We start from the raw sequence: 27,006 nt of genomic DNA, 5'->3' as shown, positions 1-27,006 counted from the left end.
TATTGGAAAAATATATAATTTGATATTTTACACTACAAAAACATTGACACAAACAAAATACATAAACGGTTTCATAAAGAAGACAAAGAAACAGCACAACAGCTATTTTTTTTTTCTTTGTGTTTTTCATCCTGTGTTTTCATTGGCTCAAGGTGTTCGGCTGTCCAGACTCATGGGCGGAGGGTTGTGGCACAGGTCTGGAAACCACACTGATATCTAAACCAACCCTGTTTCCACTGATCCAAACGCACACCAGTCCAGTTCAGAATGATTTGGATTGGTTGGTACTGCTATTTAACTGACTCAAATCTGGTCATCTTCATCAGACATTTAATTTGTCGTAACTATCTGTGTGACTCACCCAGGTCTGAATAAGTTGTAAGAATAAGTTGTCAGATTGTTATGACAATTCAAAGTTCCACTAAATTCATCTTAATAATTCCAACTGAAACCAAATAGATCCAATGGCATTTTGTACAAATGGGATTGCTTGCTTTAAAGTAGATTTAAATAGGTTACATTAAAATGGAACACATACAGTCTAGTGCTAGTTGCATTGCTATTCATGGTGGTGTGCTGGTCTTAGTAAACAATGAATCCTCATACTCCTGATAAAAAGCCGTTTTCAAAGGTGCTCACAGAATGTCATTCATACTGACTGAAGAAACACCAACTGCCTGTTCCGCTTCACACCTGGCAAAAAGATGTCATCAGCACCAGTTTACCAACTGAGCCTGGATAAACAGCGGATCTCAATTCTGGTTCATTGTGGTGCTAAAAACAGCTTTTTGTTCTAGAAACTGTGCTCTTGCTGCCCTCTGAAACCAGGATAAGAGTCCAGCTCGAACCAGGGTGTGTGTGACCGCCCGTTCCAGATTCCCTCCCACCACACCTACCCTGTCCTGCTCAGGTTGCATATTTTGTGCTTTTTCACTCTCCCTCCCTTTGTCGTGGCTAAACTGGTGGCTTTTATCTCTGAGTGCTTTTATCCTTCAGGAAGGACGAGGGTAACAGGAGCTGGAGCCTGCTCTCAGTTCCATCTCCGAGTCCTCTCAGTGCCACTGTTACATCACTGTTACATCACTGCCTTGAAACATCTCCACGTGATTTCTTAAAAAGGAGAGATAATCCATTGATGTCAACAATGAACAAATACAAGACACTCGATCTCTGATGGCTCAGGCCTTGTTTGAGGTGCTTGTCTCTTTCCGTGCCATGGTATTTCCTTGTACCAGGTAAATATGGGCCAGTGATTTATAGAGCACCAGTCACAGACATCGCCTCTCAGCATCACCCAGGACCCCAAAACCACCCAGCACCACCCACAACATCCCAACACCAACCAACACCACCAAGCACCACTCAACACCATGTGCTCTGCTAACTACACCTGTATGGACCCATTTGCTAACACCTTAGTCTACTGCACTATTGTTGGTCAAAATATGCAGCAAACATATTGTGCTTAATCATGTGAATTCTAGTTCATAGGTAAATGTTCAGTACTGATTTGTACATATCGGTTATATATAATAATAATTAAGACACACACCACATGGTATCCACCAAGGACAAACAAACATTACTTCAATGATCTCTTTGTGTTACTTCATCAAATAAAAACGGCTGTACTTTTGATAAAGTGCAACTCAAATAGGCAGCATGACATCCCCTCCCAACTCATCTGTCCCATCATCCTTCTACAGTACACGTCTCATGACGACACTCTAGGTCCTAGAATCCTTCAGTGAGTTGTAGTCACGTAGCGACCGTTACATTCCTTCCTGGTCCGTATAAATGGCTGTGCGTTGGACACAGTCACGCCTGGCCGAGCAACTCTGGTCAGACTTCTACAATCTCTGTTTAACAACACATCGCCCACAACACTGTGGCATGTCAGCAGTAACGAACACACACTCAGTCTCAGCTCAGCTCCATCTACCGGCTCACATCTGCTGTGGACACTGTCAGCTACCTCTCTTCAACGACCTCTCTGTCTTTCCTCTCTCTCTTCCGGCTGAAAAACCTTACAGCCAATGAGGGTGTAGAAGAAGCTCCCATGTTAAACCATACACTATATACTGTATATACATGTTAGCAGAGTGTATTCATACAGATAGATAGCGTCTCATCTCTGTGTGTGTTGAGTTGATGGATCTGGATTCTGATAGATGTCCTAGTTTATCAGCCATCTACAACACATGAATCAATACGACACATGTACACTGTTTTATATGATAAAAAGTTATTAATGAATACGTTATGATGCTGAAACACATTATTGCTTCTTCATACTGGGAAGCTTGAAGCTGCTAGCAGGTCTGGAGACCAGGAAGTGGTCTGTCAGACTGATTGTACAGTGGAATTACAGGACATATTCCTCTCTGCATCATTGGATGTTCTGTTGGAATTCTGGAATGTTCTACTGGAAACCTGGAGGATTCTTTTGAAGCTCTGAATGGTTCTTCTGGGAATCATGAAGGGCTCTAATGGAATCCTGGATGTGAATGCGGGAAATTGGAAATTATGGTAAAAGTCTGTAGGTTCATTTGGAACCTTGAGGTTCTGCTAGAATCCTGAGGGTTCAACTGAGGGTGCTGAGGGTTCCGCTGAAGTACTGAGGGTTCTGTAAGGTGTGTAGAGGTATTGCAAGGTTCTGCAGTGCTATACATTCAGCCCAAAACGAGTGGGCCATACCTTATCTGTGTGCTTCCTGTCTCTGACAGTAGAACTTCTTGTCTGCATCCAGTCTGTCCATTGCTCAGACCGACACTGCCGTCCAAACGTCTGGTCTTGTTGGATTCCCGAAATAAATACAAAGTCATGTAGAAAGTGCCAAACCACTAGGTCCATGCTGTTCATCCGTCTGAACACGACATCCTTTCGACCTGTGTGTGTGTGTGTGTGTGTGTCAGACAGGGACAGGAGCGTTCATCATGGTGACTCTCATCTCCTGGATGCTGTTGATGATCTTCTTCTGGTGTCCAGCCAGATTTACCCCCACCCTCCGCACGTCACTGCAACACACACCACACACACAAACACGGTGAATACACCTGACCTCATAGACATGTAACAGAGCAGGGAGAGGATCAGGCAGAAGACACAGACTCACTCTGAGGTCATGTGAGCCACCAGCTCCAGGGAGGAGTAGCCCGCCTCCAAGAAGAGCTCTGTGTAACGCCCCATCTTGATCCTTTCAAGCCACGCCCCCACGGACTGCGGGGCTCCGCCCTCCACGCTCACCTGCTCCACCAGCAGGTTAGACATCCTGAGAGGAGGTCACACACACACACACACGGACAAGACAGACACAAAGACAGATACACACACACACACAGCCTGGTAAAGAACTGAGCCTCACTTCTGAGTTGTATCTTATGAATTCACCAAATGAAGTCACCAAACTAAGTCACCGAACTATGTCACCAAACTAAGTCACCGAACTAAGTCACCAAACTAAGTCACCGAACGTAGTCATCAAACTAAGTTACCTGTGAGAGGAGTTGACCAGGGCCTTGAGGGAGCTGGGGTTGCGTATGAGCTTGTCCAGCAGGCTGACGATCTCCTCAAACTTAGGCCGGCTGCTCCTTTCCCTCTGCCAGCAGTCCATCATGAGGTGGTACAGGGCAGCAGGGCAGTCCATGGGTCCAGGAAGCCTGTAACTCTCCTCAACCGCCTTGATTACCTGAGGGAGACACACACACACACACACAGAACACACACACACACACATCATGGGTGATACACTCATTAAACCAAACACATGCACATAGAATATACACACACATACACTGTCTACAGTCACAGTAAAGAGACCTGACATACAGACATTTTTGAAAGAGAAATCGGATGGCTTCAGTGCTCAGACTAGGGGTGGAAAACTGATGTGTTTTTCTCACTTGTGACTAATACAGGAAGGAGACACACATGCAGAGTATGAGAGAGAGAGAGTACGAAAAAGAGAGAAGGGGATCAAAGGACTCATTCTGGAGCCTTAAATAAAACATCTAGTCTTCCCCCTTCCTCCCCTCTCCCTCTCTTCTCCTCCCATCCCACCTCCTTCCCCCGAGCCTCCTTTTGGCTTGGAGAATGAAGATGTTGCAGTATTTTGCATGATGTGTGTGTGTGTGCATTTATTCAAAGCTCAATCCCATGTGCTCGTGATCCAGAGTTGTCATGGAAATGACCCTTGACCTGCCCTGTGGGCACAGCACTACTACACCCTCAATCTATATCTGTCTATCTCTCTACCTCTCATTGTCTATTTCTCTGTCTGTCTCTATCTCTCTGTCTGTCTCTATTTCTCCCTGTTCATCTAGGTTATTTTTCTATTTTGTAGTCTCTCTTTATTTTTCAACCCATCCATATTCCTGTCTTTCTGACATCCTTTCTCTCTCCGTATTTAATATAATCACTCCCTCTCCTCCACGGCCCTCCCATGGTTTCTTTCTCTGAGGTGGTGAATGCACAGAAACATTTAGATTATGTGTCTCTCTCCTTCTCCTCCTATTAATAGAGCAATATCTCCTCTCCTCCTTCCTCACCCGTATTCTGCCTCTGGCTAGTGAAATGCAGTGTTTTCTCTATCAGTCTCCATCCCACAGAGCTGTGGTCTGGTGTGATGTAGTACAACTGGAACAGAACTACAGACAGACTCAGAGACAGACTCAGAGACAGACTCAGAGACAGACTCAGAGACAGACACCATCACTTACATCCTGGTTGCTCATGTCCCAGTAAGGTCGTTCTCCGTATGACATCACTTCCCACATGACGATCCCGTAGCTCCACACGTCACTGGCTGAGGTGAACTTTCTGTAGGCAATGGCCTCAGGGGCCGTCCAGCGAATGGGGATTTTACCACCCTACAAGGGGGAGGAGTCACACACAAAATTAAACTTTATTATCAGCCGGTAAACTTACAGCTGAATAAAATGACAGATGTAATATTTTACTGTACAAATTAGATGCTGTTGTACTGTCAGCAGAATACAACTTTTTTATCCACAGAAAGACTGACAGCAGTAAAAAACTTTACAATCCAAAGGTAGTCTGACAACTATCATCATTTTAGGAGGTAGCTGCAGGGTGTACATTGGAGGGGTTGAATCTATACAATCCTCAGCGCGCCTGTCTATGTCTGACTGAGAGGAAAGAGGAGGGGAGGGAGGTGAGAAGAATTAAAAATAAGTACAAGGGGCAAAAAAGAGTGAGGTGGGAGAGAAGGAGGAAGAGGCAGAAAGAAAGGGAGAGAGAGGGCTGGGTGAGTGACTAGAGGGGGAGAGGCTTTGGGCGTGGGGGGGGGACTTAGTGCTAATTGGCTGTCTATGTGGATGAGTTTTCTTTTCCTGACAGGTCCCTGGTTGGCCACACACACATGTCTCTCAGGCAATTGGTGTTTTTTCTTACCGGCACACACACACTCTTACTGGATTAAACACACTCTCCCTCTCACACACAGAGTGCTTCAGGCTTGAACAGCAGCCTGCGAGCATAGCTGCTAGTTAGGGCGACACACACACACACATACAGTCACGTACGGACAAACACACTCCAACACACACACACACACACACACACACACAGAGCGGAGCGATGCAACATCATTAGCCTGGCTTCCTTCTCATGCTGTAATTGGCTTCCTGATTTTTTCCTGTTTCATCAACACTTCCCCTTCAGGCTACAGCACCTGTTTTTGTGTGTGAGAGTGTTTATAGGTGCATATGTGTGTGAGTGTGTGTGTGTGTGTCGTACCCGTGTGGTGTATGCAGCCTCCGGGTCGTCCTCCAGGACTCTGGACAGGCCGAAGTCGGACACCTTACACACCAGGTTGCTGTTGACCAGGATGTTGCGTGCCGCCAGGTCTCGGTGGATGTAGCCCATGTCTGACAGGTAGCGCATGCCCGAGGCGATGCCACGCAGCATGCCCACCAGCTGGACCACCGTGAACTGGCCGTCATTCTTCTACGGGAACAGAGGAAAGGAGAGGAGAGGAAAGGAGAGGACAGGAGAGGAAAGGAGAGGAAAGGAGAGGAGAGGGAAGGAGAGGACAGGAGAGGAAAGGAGAGGAAAGGAAAGGAGAGGACAGGAGAGGAAAGGAGAGGAGAGGGAAGGAGAGGACAGGAGAGGAAAGGAGAGGAAAGGAAAGGAGAGGAGAGGGAAGGAGAGGACAGGAGAGGAAAGGAGAGGAAAGGAGAGGGAAGGAGAGGACAGGAGAGGAAAGGAGAGGAAAGGAAAGGAAAGGAGAGGACAGGAGAGGAAAGGAGAGGAGAGGGAAGGAGAGGACAGGAGAGGAAAGGAGAGGAAAGGAAAGGAGAGGAGAGGGAAGGAGAGGGAAGGAGAGGACAGGAGAGGAAAGGAGAGGAGAGGAAAGGAGAGGACAGGAGAGGAAAGGAGAGGACAGGAGAGGAAAGGAGAGGAAAGGGAAACGAGAGGAGGTGAAATAAGAGGGCAGGGGAGGATCGTATGAAATACTTAGCATCTTCAGTGGTATCATCATCCTCATCTTCTTCATCATGGTTACCTTCAAAAAGGTGTCCAGTGAGCCGTTCTCCATGTACTCAGTAATGATCATCACCGGCTTACCTAACAACAACAACAACGGCAAATGAACAAACAGGTCAACGATATCAGGGGGCGTGGCTTTTGGCTTTGGAGGTGGGAGTGACAACAACACTGACTCACTCTTGGTGACCACGCCCTCCAGGTGTATGATGTTGGGGTGGTCGAACTGGCCCATGATTGACGCCTCCCCCAGGAAGTCCCGCCTCTGCTGGTCACTATACCCCGCCTTCAGGGTTTTTATCGCCACGACAATCTCCCTTTTACCCGGGAGATGCAGGGGCCCGCTGCACACCTCACCAAACTCACCTGCCCCCCACACACACACACACTGTCAATAAACACTCACACATAACACAAGCACATACCTCCAAAACTCACTTCCAACACTCAGTTACACAGTTACACTCAGTCAACACAAACACACTCACCTGCCCCTATGACTCTGTCTATGCTGATGAAGGAGACATCTATCTCCTTGGTGAACTCGTGAACGGCCTGGTTGGGGTCTTCATAGGTATGGGGGTCGATGTAGGTGCGCACCCCTGGGAACTTGACTGAGAGAGGACACAGGGACAAGGTTTACGGTCGCACTGGAGGACAGGATTCAGTGTAATGCAGTTAAGCAATCAGCTTACTGACTCCTGTAATTACTGTGAAAATACTACTAGGACAACACTTCCAAGCTGCCCCTGCTGTCCATGAAATCTGGGATAGTGACTACAGTACCAAGCTTCGCCAGTTGCACTCCGTTGAAATAGAATGTCACATAGAGCTTCAGAGATTAAAGTAGATGTCAACACCCCAGACTGAAACTGAAACTCTTAGAGCAGAACATTTCCAATCTGACACTTTACCTGCCTGGAGCATGTCAGTCATGATGTTGCCATGAAGACGTCACAACATGTATGTATTTCCATGGGAAACATGTCTCCAACGGTTAGTGGAAGGCACCGTCGTCACGGCGACCCTTCTATCACAGACCGTGCGGTGTAAAGACGATGGCGTCGCCTCAGGCTGACCTCTGAATGACTCTGTCTACCCTCTAACTGAGGAGAGGCCTGCTAGCACACTGACAATCCTAGCAAAGCTAACGGTAACTGCGGCTCTGTTACCATACTATGTTAGCAATGCAGGAAAAACAACGCTCAAAGCGCTGACACTCACTATGACCATTGTGGAAGTGCATCTTCTCCTCCTCCGGATCCTGCTTGGCTTTGCTGTAGCCACACCGCCTGTGAAGGAACGCGCAAACACATGCAGACATGTCAGTGTCATTCCACTAAACATAACTGACACCGTATATTAAGCCCACCCCTCCAAACTGACACCCATATGCACACACTACACACACACACACAACTCTGCAGCACGATGAAAACCCTGGCTGGCATCAGTCACACTGGCAGGCTTTGCCCACACTGACTGACAGAGGGCACACACGATGCAGCTCTCTATATACACACACACGCACTCACACGCACGCTCTCTTTATCTCCCCGCTCTGCGAAGAGAGCTGGGGAACTGGGGCACAGGGGAGAGGGAGTGGGGAGGTGATTTCATTTTGGTGGTTGCGGTAGTCCCAGTGGTTGTGCTGTGGTCATGTCGGGATTGTATAGTTATCGCTTCTAATAGAATCAGGGCATTGGATGAGCGATATTAAAAGAAGAGAGGGCAGACGTGCCCTGGTGGCTCACTGGGTAGACGTGTGTCATATGGGATGAAGCCTAAACACAGGTTTGTGTGTTTGTGTACATATTCCCCTCTCTCATCTACATTTCCTGTCTATTCTCCAACTATTTCTGTCAAAAAAAGCCCCCAAAATTTTTTTTAAAGGGACAGTTCAATCCAAAATAAAAACAATTTTTTTTCTCTTAGCTGAGGTGCTTGTTAATCTAGATTGTGTTGGTGTGAAATTCTGAGTTTTGGAGATGTCATCCATAAAGATGTCCTTCTTCCAAATATAAAGGAACTAGATGGCACTCAAAGGGCCAAAAAATTAGCAGTTATAAAGTTGTTATATGCAGATATGCATATGCATAGAAAATGACACAAAACTGCTCACTACAAAGTCTGTGGATTATCTTAAGGAACCGGGTCATGATTTCTGGAAATAGAAAATGCTGTCGAGTTCTTCAAATGTTTTTTTTTGGGTGCTTTGAGTACCACATGCCGAGTGTCATTTAGTTCCATTGCATTAGAGAGAAGGCAGAGATCTCTACGGCCGAAAAATTTGGCAACTCACACCTAAACAATCTAGATGGATACATTTCACTATAGGTAAGAGGAAAAATATGTATGTTTGGATTTTGGGGTGAACTGTCCCTTTAAAAGAAAAAAAGAAGAGAGAAGAGAAGAGCTAATAGGCTTATCTACCCTTTAGCACAGGCAGACACTATATACTGAGCACATTAGCCAATACAGGAAAATACACACACACACACACACACACAGGAAAAGGGACAGAAACAGAGAGATAACAAAGCCCCGTAGCTTCATTCTGACCTCCATAGAGAAGCTAACAGACCAACACACACACCGACACACACACCGTGACAAGCCCTCTCCTCCCAGTCTGTGTATGTGTGTGTCTGGCTGTCTAACAGTACTAAACATCCGGGTTCTGTGTGTCTACAAACAGACAGAGTCAATATTTAGACACCCATGATAGCACATTAAACATGGGCACATCGATTTCAGATCTGATCTTCAGCACACACAAAAACGCTTTCACGCCCACACTCAAGCCCACGCGTGTTCAAACTACCCACGCACGCACGCACACGCACACTTTGTGATTTACAGCTTGTAGACTGGGTGTGTGTTGGAGGAAAGGGCTGGGACTGCCTCTGGGCATGCTCAGTGCCGACACAGCCCCTCTGCTATTCCTGAGTCGCTTCCTGAACTCCAGTTCCCATCTCCATGTCAGTTTCATAGCCAGGCTCCAGTCACGTCAACTGCTGATTCAGAGTCTGGGGTGAGGTGGTGGTGGGGGGGGGGGGTGCTCTGTGGACTGAGTCTGGACCAGAAGTTCAGAACAAGGTCAGAGAGGGCCCTGGGGGTGGGGGGGTTGGTGGGAGGGGGGGCAGGCGGGCTGTCATCACGCGTGTTTTGCAGCACGCTGACGTGTGCTTTAAGGCTGAGCTGATACACACGCTACACGGCTTGTGTGAAGCTGTTCCAGGGGAGGGCCCTCACACACACACACACACACACACACACACACACCTCTCAGCAAGACAGCTGAGAGGTCCATGTTCAGGTCCATGTGAACTGCAGTACCGTGTAACAGCGGTGAGGTCTGATGAGATCTGGGTCTCCGAATCGAGACAGAAACACACAGATATTTCCTGTATACGAGATAAAGGCGTCCAGAGCCTGTGTTGCTGTACCACTGTACCTGCACAGTACATGACGGCACAGCTACCTACCGATTCATATTGAGGTCATGTGACCACAGCAGGTGCGGATGGTGATCAGGGATACGCTCAGACAGCCAGCATGTGTGAAACAGGATATGGTCTCTGGGACAGCTTCCTTTGCTGCCATTGTGCTGAGAACTATTCCGACCTTCCAGAGTGTTTATATGAGTGTGTGTGTGTGTGTGTGTGTGTCTTACCGGCCGCTGAGCAGGAACCATGTGACCAGTGCCAGCAGCACCAGAGCAACAGTGATGGCCACCACGACAATGGGAACCTGGCTCTGGGAAGTGGAGGGTGCTACTGGAGGAACACAGAGGAGAAGGTAAGCAGTCACACGCTCACACACACACACATCCATATGATACACTGTTTATATAAACACCCAGGCACCCACCCACACACACACACACACACACACATGGTGGTACTCACAGTAGGGGCTGGTGTCAAACTCGAACCTGCGGCTGAACGCTCCATAGCCTGCTGAGGTACGAGCCCGCACCTGGAACACGTACATACAGGAAGGCTTCAGACCGCCAACTTCCTGTTCTGTCTCCCGAGACTTGATGATGGTGTAGCTGGTCTCCTGGTCCTGTACACACACACACACACACACACACACACACACACACATGCTCCATAGGAATCCATACCTCCACACCAGAACCAGGTAGATGTTCATTGTTTGGGTACCGTGTTGTTTTGTAGTCGTCGTGTTTTTGGCCTTGTCATGTAGTTGTGTGGTTGTGTCGTCGGTGTATTGTTATGTTCTAGTTGTATCATAGTTGTGTCGATGGGTTGTTTACAGGTGTGTTTTTTGTACTTGTGTTGCATCCTTGTGCAGTTGTGTAGTTGAGTACTTGTGGTGTTCTGCTGTGGTGCAGTCGCTCGTTTAGTTACCTTCTCAAAGTACTTGATCTCGTACTCCAGGATGATGCCGTTGGGTTGACCAGGCTCCTCCCACGACACAGAGATGCTGCTCCTCCCTGAACTGCTCTTCCTCAGGACGCTGACCGGAGAGGGGGCTGGCACACACACACACACACGGGAACAGGCACACACACACACGCAGACACAACCCCATATCCAAGTTTAGCAACATCCCAGACTCATCAACAAGAACACAGATTTTTCAAGAAAAAAAAAGGGTGGAGTGATGAAATGTGCAGTAAGAACACACACACGACTGAGCTGTGTGTGTACAGTAAGTCTGAGCTGTGTGTGTGTGTGTGTACTGTGACAGGTGTGTGTGTGTACAGTATGACTGAGGGGTGTGTGTGCGTGAGGTGTGTGTACAGTATGATACAGTAGTAATTTCAGAACACACAGACTAATTAGAGGATTTCATTAGTACGATATGACTGTATGTTGTGACTGTGTAGTAAGCAATTAAGCAGTAATAGTGGAAGGCTTGAGTGTTGGCGTGTGTGAGTGTGTGAGTGTGTGTGTGTGTGTGTGTGTGTGTAGATATGAGTATGACTGTGTGTGTGTGTGAGTGCTGTAACCAGAGCAGCGTGTCTGCTCCCCAGCAGACGTGTTAAGGGTGTGTTGGTGTGATAAAGAGCTCCTAAGTACCCTGAACTGCTCCCTCCGGTCCCAACCTGAGAGCTCAGTTAGTGCTACACTCCCTCTGGAGTTACACACACAGCACAGGCATATACACACACACATATGAACCACTCGCACACACACACACCACTTGCACACACGCACCGTAACAGTATCCTGTCTGCTCAGAACAAACCAGGATCCCTCAAAGCTTAAAAGCCTGAAACTGGATCCCCCGACAACACAACTAAGATCAAGAGAAGCAGGGGAGAGGAGGGAGGACAGGGAGGAGAGGGAGGAGAGGGGAGGGAGGAGAGGGGAGGGAGGACAGGGAGGAGAGGGGAGGGAGGACAGGGAGGAGAGGGAGGAGAGTGAGGACAGGGAGGATAGGGGAGGGAGGACAGGGAGGGGAGGGGAGGGGAGGGGAGGGGAGGGGAGGGGGGAGAGGGAGGGAGGATAGGGGAGGGAGGATAGGGGAGGGGGGACAGGGAGGGGAGGGAGAGGGGAGGGAGGACAGGGAGGAGAGAGAGGACAGGGAGGAGAGGAGAGGGAGGAGAGGGGAGGAGAGGGAGGAGAGGGAGGAGAGGGAGGAGAGGGGAGAGGAGTTAGAATGAGGGATGAGAGGAGGAAGGTTATGGAGGAGAGGGCAACAGAGAGAGGGATGAGAAGAGGGAGGAGAGGGAGAAGAGGGGAGGGAGGACAGGGAGAAGAGGCGTAAGGGAACAGAGAGATACATTAGAAGAGGGAGAGAGGTGGTGGAGCAGAGACTGAGAAACCGAGAGATGAGAGGAAGGGTGAGAAGATGGGTAGATGGTGTTTGTGAGAAAGAGAGAAGGAGAGAGAGAGTGTGTAGATACCGGGCCTGTTTCCCCAGTGTGGCAGAGAGAAGCAGGACACAGGAGAGAACCGAAGCCTTTATCTGACATGACAGGGAGGAGGACAGTGATATACATATCATTTATCTATCATGACAGGTGGAGAGACAGTCCGGCCATATGATCGCCATGGAGATGGACAACAAATCCATATGACAGGCAGATAGACACCATAACATCTTAACGAGGATCTCAACGTCATCTGCCATGACAGGGATTGGTAAACCGATGATGATGTTTGCGTGGGAATGATGCCGTCCTAGATTGTTGAGCTGAGAAAGACACAGAGAGAGAGAGAGAGAGAGAGAGAGAGAGAGAGAGAGAGAGGGAGACCTTTCTGTGTGGTTAAAACAAACAGATTTTAAGTAAAAGAAAGGTCAATATGATTGGAGCTAACACCAAGGTTAGGGGTAGGCCCAAAGGTAAGTTTAGGGTTGTTATAGGGTCAGAGTTATTATGGGCTGGGGTTATTTTCAGGGTTTCGGTCAATGATGCTACAGGGCTAGGGCTATAGGGGTTCATGATGAGTGGCTGGTTCATTAGCGGATGGAACACCTGACATGACGTAGGTAACAGGAAGTGTGACCACACTCCGATTCCTGCATCTAATCACATGGTCTTATCACCCTTTAGAGAGGAGGAGAGAAAGAGAGAGAGAGAGAGAGAGAGAGAGAGAGAGAGAGAGAGAGAGAGAGAGAGAGAAAGAGAGAGAGAGAGAGAGAGAGAGAGAGAGGAGAGAGAGAGAGAGAGAGAGAGAGAGAGAGAGAGAGAGACAGAGAGACATTATGTTTGAGCTGGGGATGACAAGGACGTGAGTGTGTAGGTGGGGGCTAGGAGGTGTTAGCTGATGAGAATATTAATAACTAGATACATATTCCTGCTGTATGTCAGAAACACATTTGGTAGATGGTGGGAGGTGAAAAGATTCAACACTCCCACTGACTTGCCTCCATCCAGCCTCTAACTACCCTCCTGCCTCCATCCAGCCTCTAACTACCCTCCTGCCTCCATCCGGCCTCTAACAACCCTCCTGCCTCCATCTAGCCTCTAACTACCCTCCTGCCTCCATCCTGCCTCTAACTACCCTCCTGCCTCCATCCAGCCTCTAACTACCCTCCTGCCTCCATCTAGCCTCTAACTACCCTCCTGCCTCCATCCAGCCTCTAACTACCCTCCTGCCTCCATCCTGCCTCTAACTACCCTCCTGCCTCCATCCAGCCTCTAACTACCCTCCTGTCTCCATCCAGCCTCCAACTACCCTGCCACAAAGGTGCCCCCGTGAATCACTTGATAGGTGCAAGTACCACGTAGGCAAAAGCCTTACCACACTGGCCACACAAGCCATAGCAGGCTGAGCATGCATCCGGCCCAGGCACTTTGCTGCTTGTCATCCCCTCTCTCTACTGGTCTCACAAAACGTCCTGTCTCTATACTGTCACCATCAAAATAATAAAGGCAGAAATCCCTCCCCCCCTCCCCCCAAAATTTAAAATGTAAAAACCTCCATCCAGCCCCCCTCCTTCCTGTGAACTCTGTTCACTGGTTCATCTCTCTCTCTTTCTCTCCCACCCTATAACCTGTTCTCTCTTTCTCTCCCTTATTATCCCATAGAGAGCAGCACACTGGCAGCATGAAATCATTGCTGTCACTGAACCTTTATCAAGCAGAACACTTCACACACATCAAACACATATCTCTCTCTCTCTCTCTCTCTCTCTCTCTCTCTCTCTCTCTCTCTCTCTCTCTCTCTCTCTCTCTCTCTCTCTCTCTCTCTCTCTCTCTCTCTCGGCTGGCAGGGTTGTCCTGGTCATCCCCAGTAATTACAGCTCTTACTGATTTGAAGGAGATTCTGCCACAGAGACTATTATACTGCTCATTACCTACTGGAGGAGTTCATACCCAGGAGAGGAGAGCAAAGAAGAGGGGAGAGGAGAGGAGAGGAGAGGAAAAGAAAGGAGAGGAGATGGAAGGGATGGCAAAGAGTACGTGTGGAGCTGCAGGAAGAGAGGAAGGGAGGAGAGGGGGTGAGAGGAGAAGAGTCCGGATGTATCAACCCTTATATGGAAAATGTCAGGTGAGAGGTAAGAGGTAATCCTACTCAACAGTAATGGGTTTGTGCTGAAGGTCAAGATGTGTGTGTGTGTGTGGGGGGGTCCACTTAACACAGCCAGAACACAGCCGCGGTCAAGAGCACTGAGTCACCAGGATAGTAAGAGGTTCTTGTTCTCCCTGTGGGTGTTTGGTGTGGCTCAAAGGGCCATACTGCCTTCTGCTACGCATGGAGTTTAACACTTAATAGCTCATCTAATAGATAACTTCTAGTGAATTACACTGTTCCAGCTAACTATCTGAACTAAAAGGCTTTTGCTCTTTAATCACATCACAACAATCACCCTAACCCACGGTAACAGCAGAGGTAAACACACAGTCAAGTCACCGCTGTAAAGAACCATCTGCTGTTCTCACGCTGCCCCACCCAGTCACCTGACCCACAGGGCCACCCACCCCCACACTGTTTGGCTGATACACTGAGAAGAGTCCCACCCACCTTTTCTGATTGGTTGAAAGCTCAAAACCAGAGCTGCATTCACAAACCTTGATTTTTAAGTGAGTTTGTAATACAACCAGAGCACCACGCACCTGCCTGGTTGGTCGTGACATTGAGAGAGACATGCCGCGTGGTCCGGTCATTGGTCAGCTCGGACACGCCGTTGACCGCCTCCACCAGGAAGGAGTAGTTGGCGTGAGCCTGGAGGTCCAGCACCATGACAGAGCTGTTCCTCAGTCCCAGGCGCCCCGGAAGGAAGCGGACCCCCGCGCCGCACTCCTCGAACCGCCGCTGGTCAGTGCTGACCCGCCGACACAGGACATTGTAACTCAGGTCCTTCCTCCCACCCGTCTCCATGGGGACGGCCCACTCCAGGAACACGCTGGTCTCATTGACGTTGGAGATGGCATTTCGTGGAGCAGAGGGGGGCTCTGGGACACACACACACACACAGAGTGTTTTACATGCAATCGGGGTTCAGGGAGGAAGGTCGTTAGTCGGGGTCATGGTCAGGGTCAAAGGGTCCGAGGTCAGCGAGGTGGCTTACTTGTGCAGGCCATGATGGGGGGGGTCGGAATCTCGTCTGTAAAAGCCGTCCTCGCACACGCATGTGCTGGAGCCCTGCTCACGTGTGTAGCTGTGGGGAGGACACTTACTACACGCTGGAGACTGGAGCACTGACCTGAAGAACCCAGCAATACACACTGGAGAGAGAGAGAGACAGAGAGAGAGAGAGAGAGAGAGAGAGAGAGAGAGAGAGAGAGAGAGAGAGAGAGAGATGAACAAGGAGAGACATGTCAATTTAAGAATGTGAGAGACCCAGAAACACGATCTCTAAATGGGTACTCTGTCTTGGTCATCATAGAAGCACCACATAAGACAGGAACCTGCTCGTACAACAGCCATGTCTTATTGTTGTTCCTGTAACAGGAAAACACCAAGATGGGAAGTTCAGTAACTGAAGGAGGAGCTAGAATCGCTTGCTTCACATTTCTGGCAGCAATACCCAGTCAGACAGTTCACTTCGTTTAAACAATTTTTCATGTAAGCTTGATCGCTGCTCAGTGAAAGATATAGATAGATAGAGAGAGAGAGAGAGAGAGAGAGAGAGAGAGAGAGAGAGAGAGAGAGAGAGAGAGAGAGAGAGGGAGGGAAAGAGAGGGAAAGAGAGATGATGACAGCAAAATGCACCTCTCCATAACAGTCAAAGAGAGAGTGACAGTCATGTACCTGCAAAACGCAGACACACACAGACACACATTTGTACATTCATTTTACATGCGTTTACGCATGTAAAATGATTGCTCCCTCCACAGACACACAGGCATACACACACAATCGCACACAGAGTGGTTCTTCACTGACAAACAGCTGAGCTCTCAATTTCACACAGGCAGGGACGCCCATAATGGATTATTGAACATTTCATCTGTGTAATTCTGGCAGATTAACATATACATACATGGGAATTTATCACATCATTACATTGCCTCACATCTTCACATCCCCAGTTAATTTAATATACACTTCATTCTTCACGAACCATGTCAGAGAAACCTTACAGTTACAGAGAGAGGAGAGGAGATGTGTCTCCACAGAGGGCAAGGAGAGACAAAGTCTGTGCGTGTGTGTGTGTGTGTGGGGGGGGGGGGGGTGTGTGTTTGTGTGTGTGAGATGCTAGGTCTGATTCACCTTGACGGAACCTTGGTCTGCTGTCATGCAACATTAGTCATGAAAAATAGACCCTGAGCCCTTACACACACAAACACACACACACACACAGACACACATGTGTCCTACAAACATAATGCGTCTGACCATGAGGTCATACATTTTCCAGGCATGTTACATGTATATATCCTACACTATGATTCCAGCTTAAAGCTAGTATTACAAGATGACAGAGTACTACAGTGAGTTAGGTTTAGGCTTTATTACAAAGCAGCATTCATTTGCTCTGCTGATAAAAATAAAACAAGGTTTGTTTCATTCATTTCAGCATTGAATATCGAGTATATATATGTATATACAGTATACAGTGTATATACAGTGTGTACGTGTGTGTGTGGGTGTGTATGTGTGTGTGTCCAACAGACCTATGAGGGTGTCAGGACATGTAAGAAATGATGAGCAGTAGGATTCTCTCAGCTGGAGGGCAGACTGTGTGTGTGTGTGTGTGTGTGTGCTACATTCAGCACAGTTTAATGGCACACCTGAGCCCTGACTCCTCCAGTCTAGCCTCACAAACACACACACACTCAAACACTGGCCTTGTCTAGCTCTCTGCCTCTCCATCATTCTCATAGCAACCAGCACGGCATATTATGTCCATTACTGTGGGGTTGAAAAGAGAGAGAGAGAGAGAGAGATGTATTGAGCATGTCCAGATAAGTGGTTTCAACAGTATTGTGTCCAGTTCCGTGGTCCTGGCCTGCCAGACATGTGTGTAAACAAACCTAGTAGAACATCAGCCTGCTGCATCTGGCTCCACAACAACAACCAACAATGAGCCCAAGGCGGGAGACAGGGCGAGACCAGGGGTCTACAGGGGCGTGTGTATTAACAGTTAGTTTTCAGGTTTGTTATGTGTAAACATGATAAGATAGGACAGGCCTAGAATAGTCCCATGGCTATCTAAACATCATCATTATTCTCTTATATCTCTGATGACTGATAGTGTTCATCTCCACACACACCTATCGGACACACACACACACCGTGAGCTATTATTGCGCCTGGTCACGGCTCGTTGAGAGCCTCATTAAGGATGCAGGCTGCATCCCCAACTCACACACACACGCTCTGGCCCCCAGGGCACGGTGTCTTTTCGATGACACGCAGCTCTGAGAACTCTTAATGCTCCACACAAAGGCTAATGGGTAATTAATATGCACCAATCAGAGAGGAACGTCAGACTTTGGAGGAGCCAGTGGTGAACACTTCCACTCAGGACCAGATTCATGTGTCACTTCTGGGTGAGGGAAAGGGTGTATTTCATGTCCCTCTGGGTAATAAGGAGAGCAGCTTGAGATGAAAATATTATTATTATTATTAGGAAGGAGACCCTGTGTATATACAGATACTGTTCCTGTGTTTAGTGTCCAGTTAAACACACACACAGGCGTCAAGACACCTAAATAAAACACCAGAACATTCCACTGCTATCCCACAATGCCTTAATATAAGTGTTCACACAACACTGAGCGGACGGCAGTTTCCCGGGCAGCCCCACCCCTCCTGCCTCCCCCCCCCCCCCCCCCTCACAGCTGCCACGGTGACTAGATACAGTTTGACATATTTTCTGCTGGATTGGCGGACAGGCAGGCAAACACAGGAGGATCATGGGAGTTGAGTGTACAGGAAGTGTCGGCTGGAGGTCCTCCAGAGCCAGGTGACACTTACCTCACAGCCCAGGGACTCTCCATTCCTCTCCTCCACCCCCCCCACCCCCTCCATCACAGCGCAGAGACTGTTCTCCCCCAACTCATTCTCCCTGCCTCCCCTCCATCTCCTTGTCCCTGGCCACCTGTCTACATCAATCCATCTTCCCGTGTTAAAGCCAGGCCTGTCGATTTCTACATCACATCTCCCTCCCTGCCTGCCTGCCTGCCTGCCTGCCTGCCTGCCTGCCTGTCTGTCTGTCTGTCGGTCGGTCGCCTTGCCTTGCCTTGCCTTGCCTGCCTGCTTGTCTGTTTTTTCCAGAGAACTATGATAGCTGCAGCTGGAACTGTATTTTCATCAGTTATTTACTGGGTGATTGGTCAATGGTGAGAGAGAGAGAGAGAGAGAGAGAGAGAGAGAGAGAGAGAGAGAGAGAGAGAGAGAGAGAGAGAGAGAGAGAGAGAGAGAGAGAGAGAAAGAAAGAAAGAACGAAAGAAAGAAAGTAAGAAAGAAAGAAAGAAAGAAAGAAAGAAAGAAAAAGAAAGAAAGAAAGAAAGAAAAAGAAAGAGTAGGAAAAAGGGGCAAGAGATCGAGAGGGAGTAGGAGAGAGAAGGAGAAGGGGAGAAGGGGAGAAGGAGAGGCAGAGAGTGGGGCAGAAAGGGAGGGAGCGAAAGAGAGAGATGACCAGCGGTGCCCTACATTCAGTAAAGACCATGTTAAATCATGCTCCACTAGAGACCACTCACATTCAATATATACTCTCTCTTTCTCTATCTCGGTCCCCCAAATACACTCACACACAGTCACACACACCACACTCATAGTCACACACTTACAATCACACTGACACGCTCACGACACACTACACACCGATTACAACTAGCCTTACATACATAGTTTTGCAAACAGAAACCAACAAACACGTCTGAACACACATACAGCATACAGCATACATATATTACCATATATCCATATGTATATACGGTGTATATACGTATATATACTCATACAGTTCTGCCTTCCACGTCGTACAGTGATCACCCTGAACACACACAATACAGACCATGAACACACGCAATGTCCTGATGACAAAATCTCACCACACACCATGAAGACTGTGGTGCAGGGCAGCCTCAGAGCTCTGGGAAAGACAGAGATCACGCAGAGGGAGGAAGAGAGAGGGGGGGGGATATGTGAGTGTGTGTATATTGTACGTGTGTTGTGTGTGCCCTGCCAATGTGCGTCTGTGTGTGCGTCTGTCAGCCACCCCCTGCCACCTTCTCGGTAGGTCGTTAAAAAGCCTGTCAGTGAGTATGCTAATAAGGCTGATAGAGAATGCTAGCTTGATCCTGTGGTAGCAGCAATTACTGTGTGTGTGTGTGCGAGTCTGTGTGTGTGTGTGTCATAAATGCACACACACACACGTCCGTGGTACTGTACAAAACACACACACATTAGCACTTCTATATGAATGAATAGAATTCCAATTCCTTCCTCCTCCAACTGTGGCTGATGTTTTGACAAGCCAGACGCGCTACAGTAGATTAATTCACTGTGTTGTTACGTTCTGTAGCAGAGAGACGCAATCCAGGCTCAGGAAGAGCTACTGTTGATGCTGCTCCATCCATAGATGTCCTCCTCTCTCTCACCTTCTCACTTCCTCCTCTCTCTCTCTCTCCTCCCTCTCCTCTCAACTCTACTCCTCTTCGCTCACCTCCTCTCCTCCTCCCTGTCGTGTCGACCCTCTCTCCTCTCTTCATCGCTCACCTCCTCTCTTCCTCCTCTCTGCAGCCTCTCCTCTTCTCTCCCCTTCTCTCTCTGAGACAAGTTAGAGGGTTGCTCCATGTTTGATGTCTCTCTCAGAACCAGGAGACGGGAAGAGAGCTGTAGTAACCATGGAGACAAGGGGGGGGGTACAGCTCGACTAGTCGCCGTGGGAAACTGAAACTTTGGCTGCACATCTAAGAACCAGCCTGAGAACTGCAAACAGCAGCATAAGGCCAGACCTCTGGGACACACACACACACATACGTGTACACACATACACACACACATACACACACACACATACTGCAGGGCATGATCTCCAGGCAGTGTGTTGGAGCAGAGAATGTGTTGTGTAGGAGGATGTAACAGGAACAGGAACCGATCTGGACCATGTCTTGGCGTCTCCAACCAACAATCGTATCATGACAGAACATTATAACAATTACATGGATTCATATAGCAAACGCGTTTATCCAAAGCGACGTACAAACAGTGCGGCAGATCCCCACTGCAGCCTCTATGGAGTGCATCAGTCTAGTCAACATGGCCAGCAAGTGCTTGAGAGGGCTCGCCACTAAAAACAAACATGACGCTCAGACTTGTGTTACGAGCCTTTCAAACGCTCTCTACCTTTATCTACCCTCAGAAAAGAAAGACGCACAACAAATGCGCCAGCTTTAGTAGATCTTGGTGTAATAGGCTTCTGCCGACTTCTAAAGGACCAATAAAAGGTTTTCCTGGAAGAGGAGTGCATCTGCCTCCTATGAAGAGCAAGGTAGTTAAACTAGTTGAAGCTTTGCAGTATTATGGTCACAGCATAGAGCAGCATCGAGCAGCTAAAAACCTACACAAGTTGACACCACAGAGCAGCTAACAGCGACATAAACCTAACCTGACCTAAGCATAAAGCACCTGACCTGACATGCTTAGCACAACAGTTCCAGTATCTCCATACTTACTGTGACAGGATCCGTTGATCTCCTCATAGCCCGCCTCACACACACACTTCCCGATGGGCACCAGCCACTCCCCCTCCGCGCTGCAGTGCATCCTGGGAGGCTCCAGGGTCAGCGAGCGGTTGACGCATGTCCCCGCCACCTCCAGCAGCCGTGACGGGTCCGACCCGGGGATGGTGTCCTCGAAGCGGGCCAGGTTCCTCACGACCGGCGGGCAGCGCTTGTAGAACACGCGCACCGACACCAGAGCGATGCAGGCGCCCAGGTCCTGGAAGGCCAGGTAGAAACCCTTCCGGGTCAGAGGTCCGAGGTCGCGGACCTCCGTGTTGAGCTTCATGACCCTGTCGCCCAGGTCCAGCTCGGTGAAGCTCTCGTCGGCAGCGATGGTGTCCACCTTGGAGAACAGGTTCTCCCTCAGGCCCGGGGGTTCCTCCTGGTCCGTCTGGAAGTAGAACATGTTGAAGGTCTCCTTGCAGGTCCCCACCCCCCCGGGTAGGCTGTTGCAGTCCCGTAGGGTGAACTGAAGCTCCACAAACACCCGGCTAGCCCCCCCGCGGAGGATCCAGCCGGTCACCAGCCAGTTGTTCTGGTTCTGGTCCATCACCTTGCACACCTGGTAGGTGTGGATGGGGGCATAGTTCTCATCCACCTCCCCTATCTCCTCCCACTGGCAGGACAACGACAGAGCAGAAAGAGATGGTTAGTGTGTGTGTGTGTGTATTTGTTTGTATGTGTATTGGTGCGTGAACGTGTGTGTTTGTATGTCTGTGTACTTATGTGTCTTTTTTGTGTGCGGGGTGGGCCTGTGCGTGCGTGTGTGTGTGTGGTCCAGCCTGTCGAGTTGTGCGGCATGATTGGGACATTAGTGCTGCCACTGACAGTTCCTGTGATTCGTTGTCGTGGTTAAAGCATTGTTAGATTAAGAGGAAGCTGAAGAGATGGTTTTTACACACTCTAGAGAAAATCTATTGTGCCCCTGTGTGTGTGTGTGTGCATGTGTGTGTGTGCGTGTGTATGTGTGACCAGAGAGTAATCTTCTTAGTGGTAGATCACACAGAGCTAACAGGTTGGACCAGGATTTACATGGCTTAGGGCTGACAGCCACCATTCCATCAGATGTAATAGACACACACAAACACACACTCATGACCAGTAGAATAAACCTGGAAGTGAACAAGAGTAAATTGGAGTTTGGTACCTCTAACCAGAGCTAAACACAAACAAACTACCTCCAACTCTCTTCCCCAATGTGAACACCCCCCCATCCCTTCCCCATCCCTCCCCCATCCCTCCCCCATCCCTCCCCCATCCATGGGACACCAGGGGCAGACGAGCTCCACAGGCTTCCTGCTGTGCCTCTTCAAAGACAACCGGCCTGCCAACCCTCTCTCTCTATCTCTCTCTCCCTTTCTCTCACATTTCTCTCTCTCGCTTTCTCTCGCCTCTCTCTCCCTCTCTAACTTTCTGAGTCTCTCTTCCTCCACCTTCTCGTCTGTCTGTCTCCTCTCTCCACGTGGGAGGAGAGAGTTTGAGGTGCTCTGGCGTTCACGAGGAGGGGGGGATGCGGGGGGTCGGGGGATGCGGAGGGTTGGGGGGGGATTGGGTGATAAAGGGAGGGCATTCCTCCTATTTTCACAGCTCATCTTTGAACCAAGTTGGTGCACTGAGTCTACTGAACACACTTGCACTGTGCCGCGACTAGAACAAACACCCTCATCGGAGTTCTTCAGGGGGGAGGAGGGGGGATAGGGGGCGGGCGGATTGGGGGAGGGGAAATGTGCGCGTGGAGGGGGGATGAAACGAACCCTCTGAAACATGGTGGTGAAGAGAGCTACAGCACAGGTTTTTGACATCTTACTTTGCAATTCTGTTAACACTGACAACTATGTGTGTGTGCACACGACTGTGTGTGTGTTAAGGGGGGGGGGGGGGATGCTGCAGTCTGCCTGTAGTCTGGACATCTGTTCATATCTCTCACTGACCTGGTTCAGTAGAAATTGTAAAGACAGAGTAAAGACACAATAGAGAGTAGAGACAGAGGAAAGACAGGTTAGAGTAGAGGCAGTAGAGGCATTAGAGGCATTAGCAGAGAGGAGAGGCAGGCGTCTGCTCCTAGCACTGAGAGGAAACTCTCTGGAGCCATTTACCTCTGAATGGATAAACAGACCTGATCTAAACACAGGAAAAGCTTCCCCTCTCCTGGGACACTGCTGTTAAAGCCCTGGCGCAGAACGCTGCAGCAGAATAGATTCTAGTAGAATACATCAGCAGGTGACTGCACCCCCAGCTGGGGGACTTCCTGTCCACCACAGGGGGAGCAAGGACACACTTACAGGAAGTTTAGGACATCATGTGACAACATCTTATCCACTACAGCTGTGCTCATAGGTGCCTCAAACACAACAATGCTGTGTTCCACACAATGGCCAGCCAATCACACACCAGTGCTCTACCAGCCATCCTGCTCAACAGGACAACCAGGTAGCTAACCCGTCAACCACTCACCCAGACAACCAGGTAGCTAACCAGTCAACCAGTCACCCAGACAACCAGGTAGCTAACCAGTCAACCAGTCACCCAGACAACCAGGTAGCTAACCAGTCAAACAGTCACCCAGACAACCAGGTAGCTAACCAGTCAACCATTCACACAGACAACCAGGTAGCTAACCAGTCAACCAGTCAGATGGCTGAGTGGTTAGGGAATCGGGCTAGTAATCAGAAGGTTGCTAGTTCGATTCCCGGCTATGCCAACCCAATGATGTTGTGTCCATGGGCAAGGCACTTCACCCTACTTGCCTCGGGGGGAATGTCCCTGTACTTACTGTAAGTCGCTCTGGATAAGAGCGTCTGCTAAATGACTAAATGTAAATGTAAATGTAACCAGACAACCAGGTAGCTAACCAGTCAACCAGTCACTCAGACAACCAGGTAGCTAACCAGTCAACCAGTCACTCAGACAACCAGGCAACTGGTCAGTCAACCAGACAACCAGATAGCCAGCCAAACAATCAGACAACCAGACAGACAGACAGACACAGTTTGTCCCACCTTGCAGACTCTGACACAACAGAGACCATAGACTGAGGCTAATTTACTCTAACTACTGCAAAGGTGGGTTTGTGGTGTACAGTGTTGCCGTGACTGCAGGACAACACTCCATCTTCGAAACATTCTTTTGTAGTGGCTCATTAAAACACACAATCAGAAACTAGAAAAACCATCCTAAACTCTGGATCTATAAAATAACGCTGATAAGAAATTATTTTTGTCATTGTTAAATTTAATTGATAACACTGACAATATCTTGGTAAAAGGCTGCATTCATCAGAGATCTTATCATCTCAAACTCATTTTAAAATGAAATTACTGCAGAATGAAGATGTTATCCAGTGATCATTGTGTTAGGGTTAGAGTGTGTGTGTGTGTGAGTGTGTGTGTCGGTGTAGGCATCAGTGTGTGTGTGTGGTGTCATTGTCTAAGGCCTCGTCAGCACTATCTCTGTCTGTGCTACAGTGTTGGCTGCTAATATGCTTTGGTTAGCACTGTAGCTGGTGTACAGCTCTGTATCCACACACACACACACACACACATGTCCACACACGTATTGTCCCGCACAAAGCATACACACACACATGCATGAACACACCCATTCAGTCGCACTCACTCACGCATGCAAGCTTTTATGCAAGCACCTACACAAATACATAGACAAATACATAGACAATGTACTCATACTCACTCTCACACACAAGCACATACAATACACACACAAGCACACACACACTCCCTCTCTCCCTCGTTTGCTCTCTCTCCAGAGAAATCCTACTGATATTAAACACATCCAGCTGTCCCTCAAGGGAGTTCCACTTCCAACACCCTAATGTTCTAATGACCCATCTTTAAGTCCCTGTTCCCTTCTGACGGGCAAAGGAAGGGGTGCTGCGATCTGCATATGTGTGCGTGTGTGTGCATATGTGTGCGTGTGTGTGTGTGCCTGTGTGTGTGTGTGTGAGGCAGCCGGACACTCACCCCGTTCCTGGGGTAGGCCACCCAGCCCAGGTCTCCCATCACAGTCCGAGAGTCCAGGAGGTCCACTAGAATACCAGAACATGCATGATCAATTCCTTTGTCTAAGTGCATAACATTTGATCAATACCTAAATCCAGATAGACAGAGAGATAGATAGACAGACGGATGGATATACAGGTAGAAAGACAGGCAGACAGACAGACAGACAGACATGCAGGTAGTCAGACTGAGAGACAGATAGCAGACAGACAGACAGGTACATTGCACTAGAGTGTTCTACTTTGTAACATGTCCTTAGGAACATATCAGATAGTTAATTAGGCCATAAAGTAGAGATCTAGATTAGGACAGACAAGGTTATGTCCTTCCACAGCTGAAAACCAGCCTCTAACACTCGCTCACACAAATACACTCGCACACACACATCAGTTATGGGACTTTCTACACATTCCAACCAGTGTTTCATAAAGAAATGTTGAACACTATTAAAGAAGACATGCATTGCATAGTCTCATTGTTACGGCAACATACGCTGCAGAGAGATATTTTAATTTTGATGAAGAGTGTGTGTGTGTGTGCACCGTATGGAGATGCCTCATCCTCCAGAGTACTGTGTGTGTATTGTTCAGAGGTCAGCTCTCTAACAAGCCCATTAGGCTGCATTCCTCTGGGCTGCTTGACTGCTGTCAGAGCAGCCCATGAACACACTCAACACCTGCAAAAGGGCACACACACATACTGCACATAAACACATGTACACACACACACACACACACAAGGACCCCTAAAGACACTCAAGCACTCAAATTAAAACACATACAGAAATAGCACAATACAGCTACTTCCGAGTCTTCCATGTTGAGGATGAAGAAGTTTATTATTGTACCATAAATGTCTTTGGAAACGACTGTAATCATTGTCGGACATGATGAAATCAAATGAGCATTCTAATTATTTTATATATTTATGTTTATATTTTTTTGGTCTTTTTTTAAGGAGCAATTTTACATGTAGTTTTAGACAAGCATCCCGGTCTACAGACATAACTTTAAATATGACTCCAACTGAACTTCTAATTTGTTTGTTTCGATGTTCACCGTTGGTGACAATCTTCCCAGACTCATGCTCGCGCGCCATGTGAAACGGTCGGCGGAACGGAGGCAGCATGGGAAGACTAACTAGCCTACATCAGCCCATTAATGTGGTCTCTTAAGACCTATTAAAATTGCATTATATTTTATGACATACTTTACAATGGCATGATAAATAGTCAAACTGTCAAGAGATAACTCGCTCATAGGTTTTTAACAAGTCAGATTAACTACACAGTTCATAACGGTCGATTCCCCGACTCCCCGAGAGTCAATTCAAATCAATTGAGACACGGTTTAACAAATTAATTATGACTGAAATGGTTTAATAATTTACACCAAAAAAAACGAATAACGTGTATTGCCACTAGTTAACAAAACGCGCGTGAAGAGATATGCGCTGCGTCTGACAATCCAAACTAGCATCTTTATCGATGCCAAGCATCGGGCGCGATCAAAGGTGCTTCCTTATCGGACAAGGGGATTCTGACAACCCTCAGAGAGACATGTCAGAGTCTAATATCCTCACGCCGTCATCTTACCTTCATTAGTGGGGAGGCAGAGGGTCCGGAGGACAGCCAAGCTCAGTAACCACGGCCACGCTTCCAAACGGAGGGGTCCACTGCAACTCCATGGCGATTTCATTTTGCATTTAAAAAGCGTTGATTAAAACGATGACAGGTGACGTAGCGGTTATTTAGGCTATTGGGAAGGCGTTCTGCAAGAGCACAGCTGAGACATCAGTGTCTTTGTAGTCGGTACCTGTAGTCGGTAGATAAGAGCGCATTTACGCCGATCCGTCGGTTGTGCGGCTAGTGCGAAA

The 27,006-nt window shown here is 48.4% G+C and overlaps 1 protein-coding gene across 1 annotated transcript; it reads right to left on the bottom strand.

The window, feature by feature from the left end:
- LOC134033653 (ephrin type-A receptor 5) lies at positions 1–27,006 on the bottom strand. The gene is given in 18 exon segments (XM_062477893.1): positions 1–3,017; positions 3,116–3,271; positions 3,495–3,688; positions 4,719–4,868; positions 5,758–5,967; positions 6,527–6,588; positions 6,688–6,873; positions 6,996–7,121; positions 7,732–7,799; positions 10,184–10,286; positions 10,419–10,578; positions 10,887–11,011; positions 15,050–15,388; positions 15,505–15,526; positions 15,528–15,661; positions 21,065–21,728; positions 25,093–25,157; positions 26,726–27,006. Coding segments are annotated over 18 exon segments (2,973 nt in total). The 5' UTR covers positions 26,829–27,006; the 3' UTR covers positions 1–2,911.

The sequence above is a fragment of the Osmerus eperlanus genome, chromosome 14 (genome assembly GCF_963692335.1).
Source record: "Osmerus eperlanus chromosome 14, fOsmEpe2.1, whole genome shotgun sequence".
Lineage (NCBI taxonomy): Eukaryota > Metazoa > Chordata > Actinopteri > Osmeriformes > Osmeridae > Osmerus > Osmerus eperlanus.
Note: the sequence above shows the minus strand (reverse complement) of the source record. Positions and strands in the feature narration are given on the sequence as shown.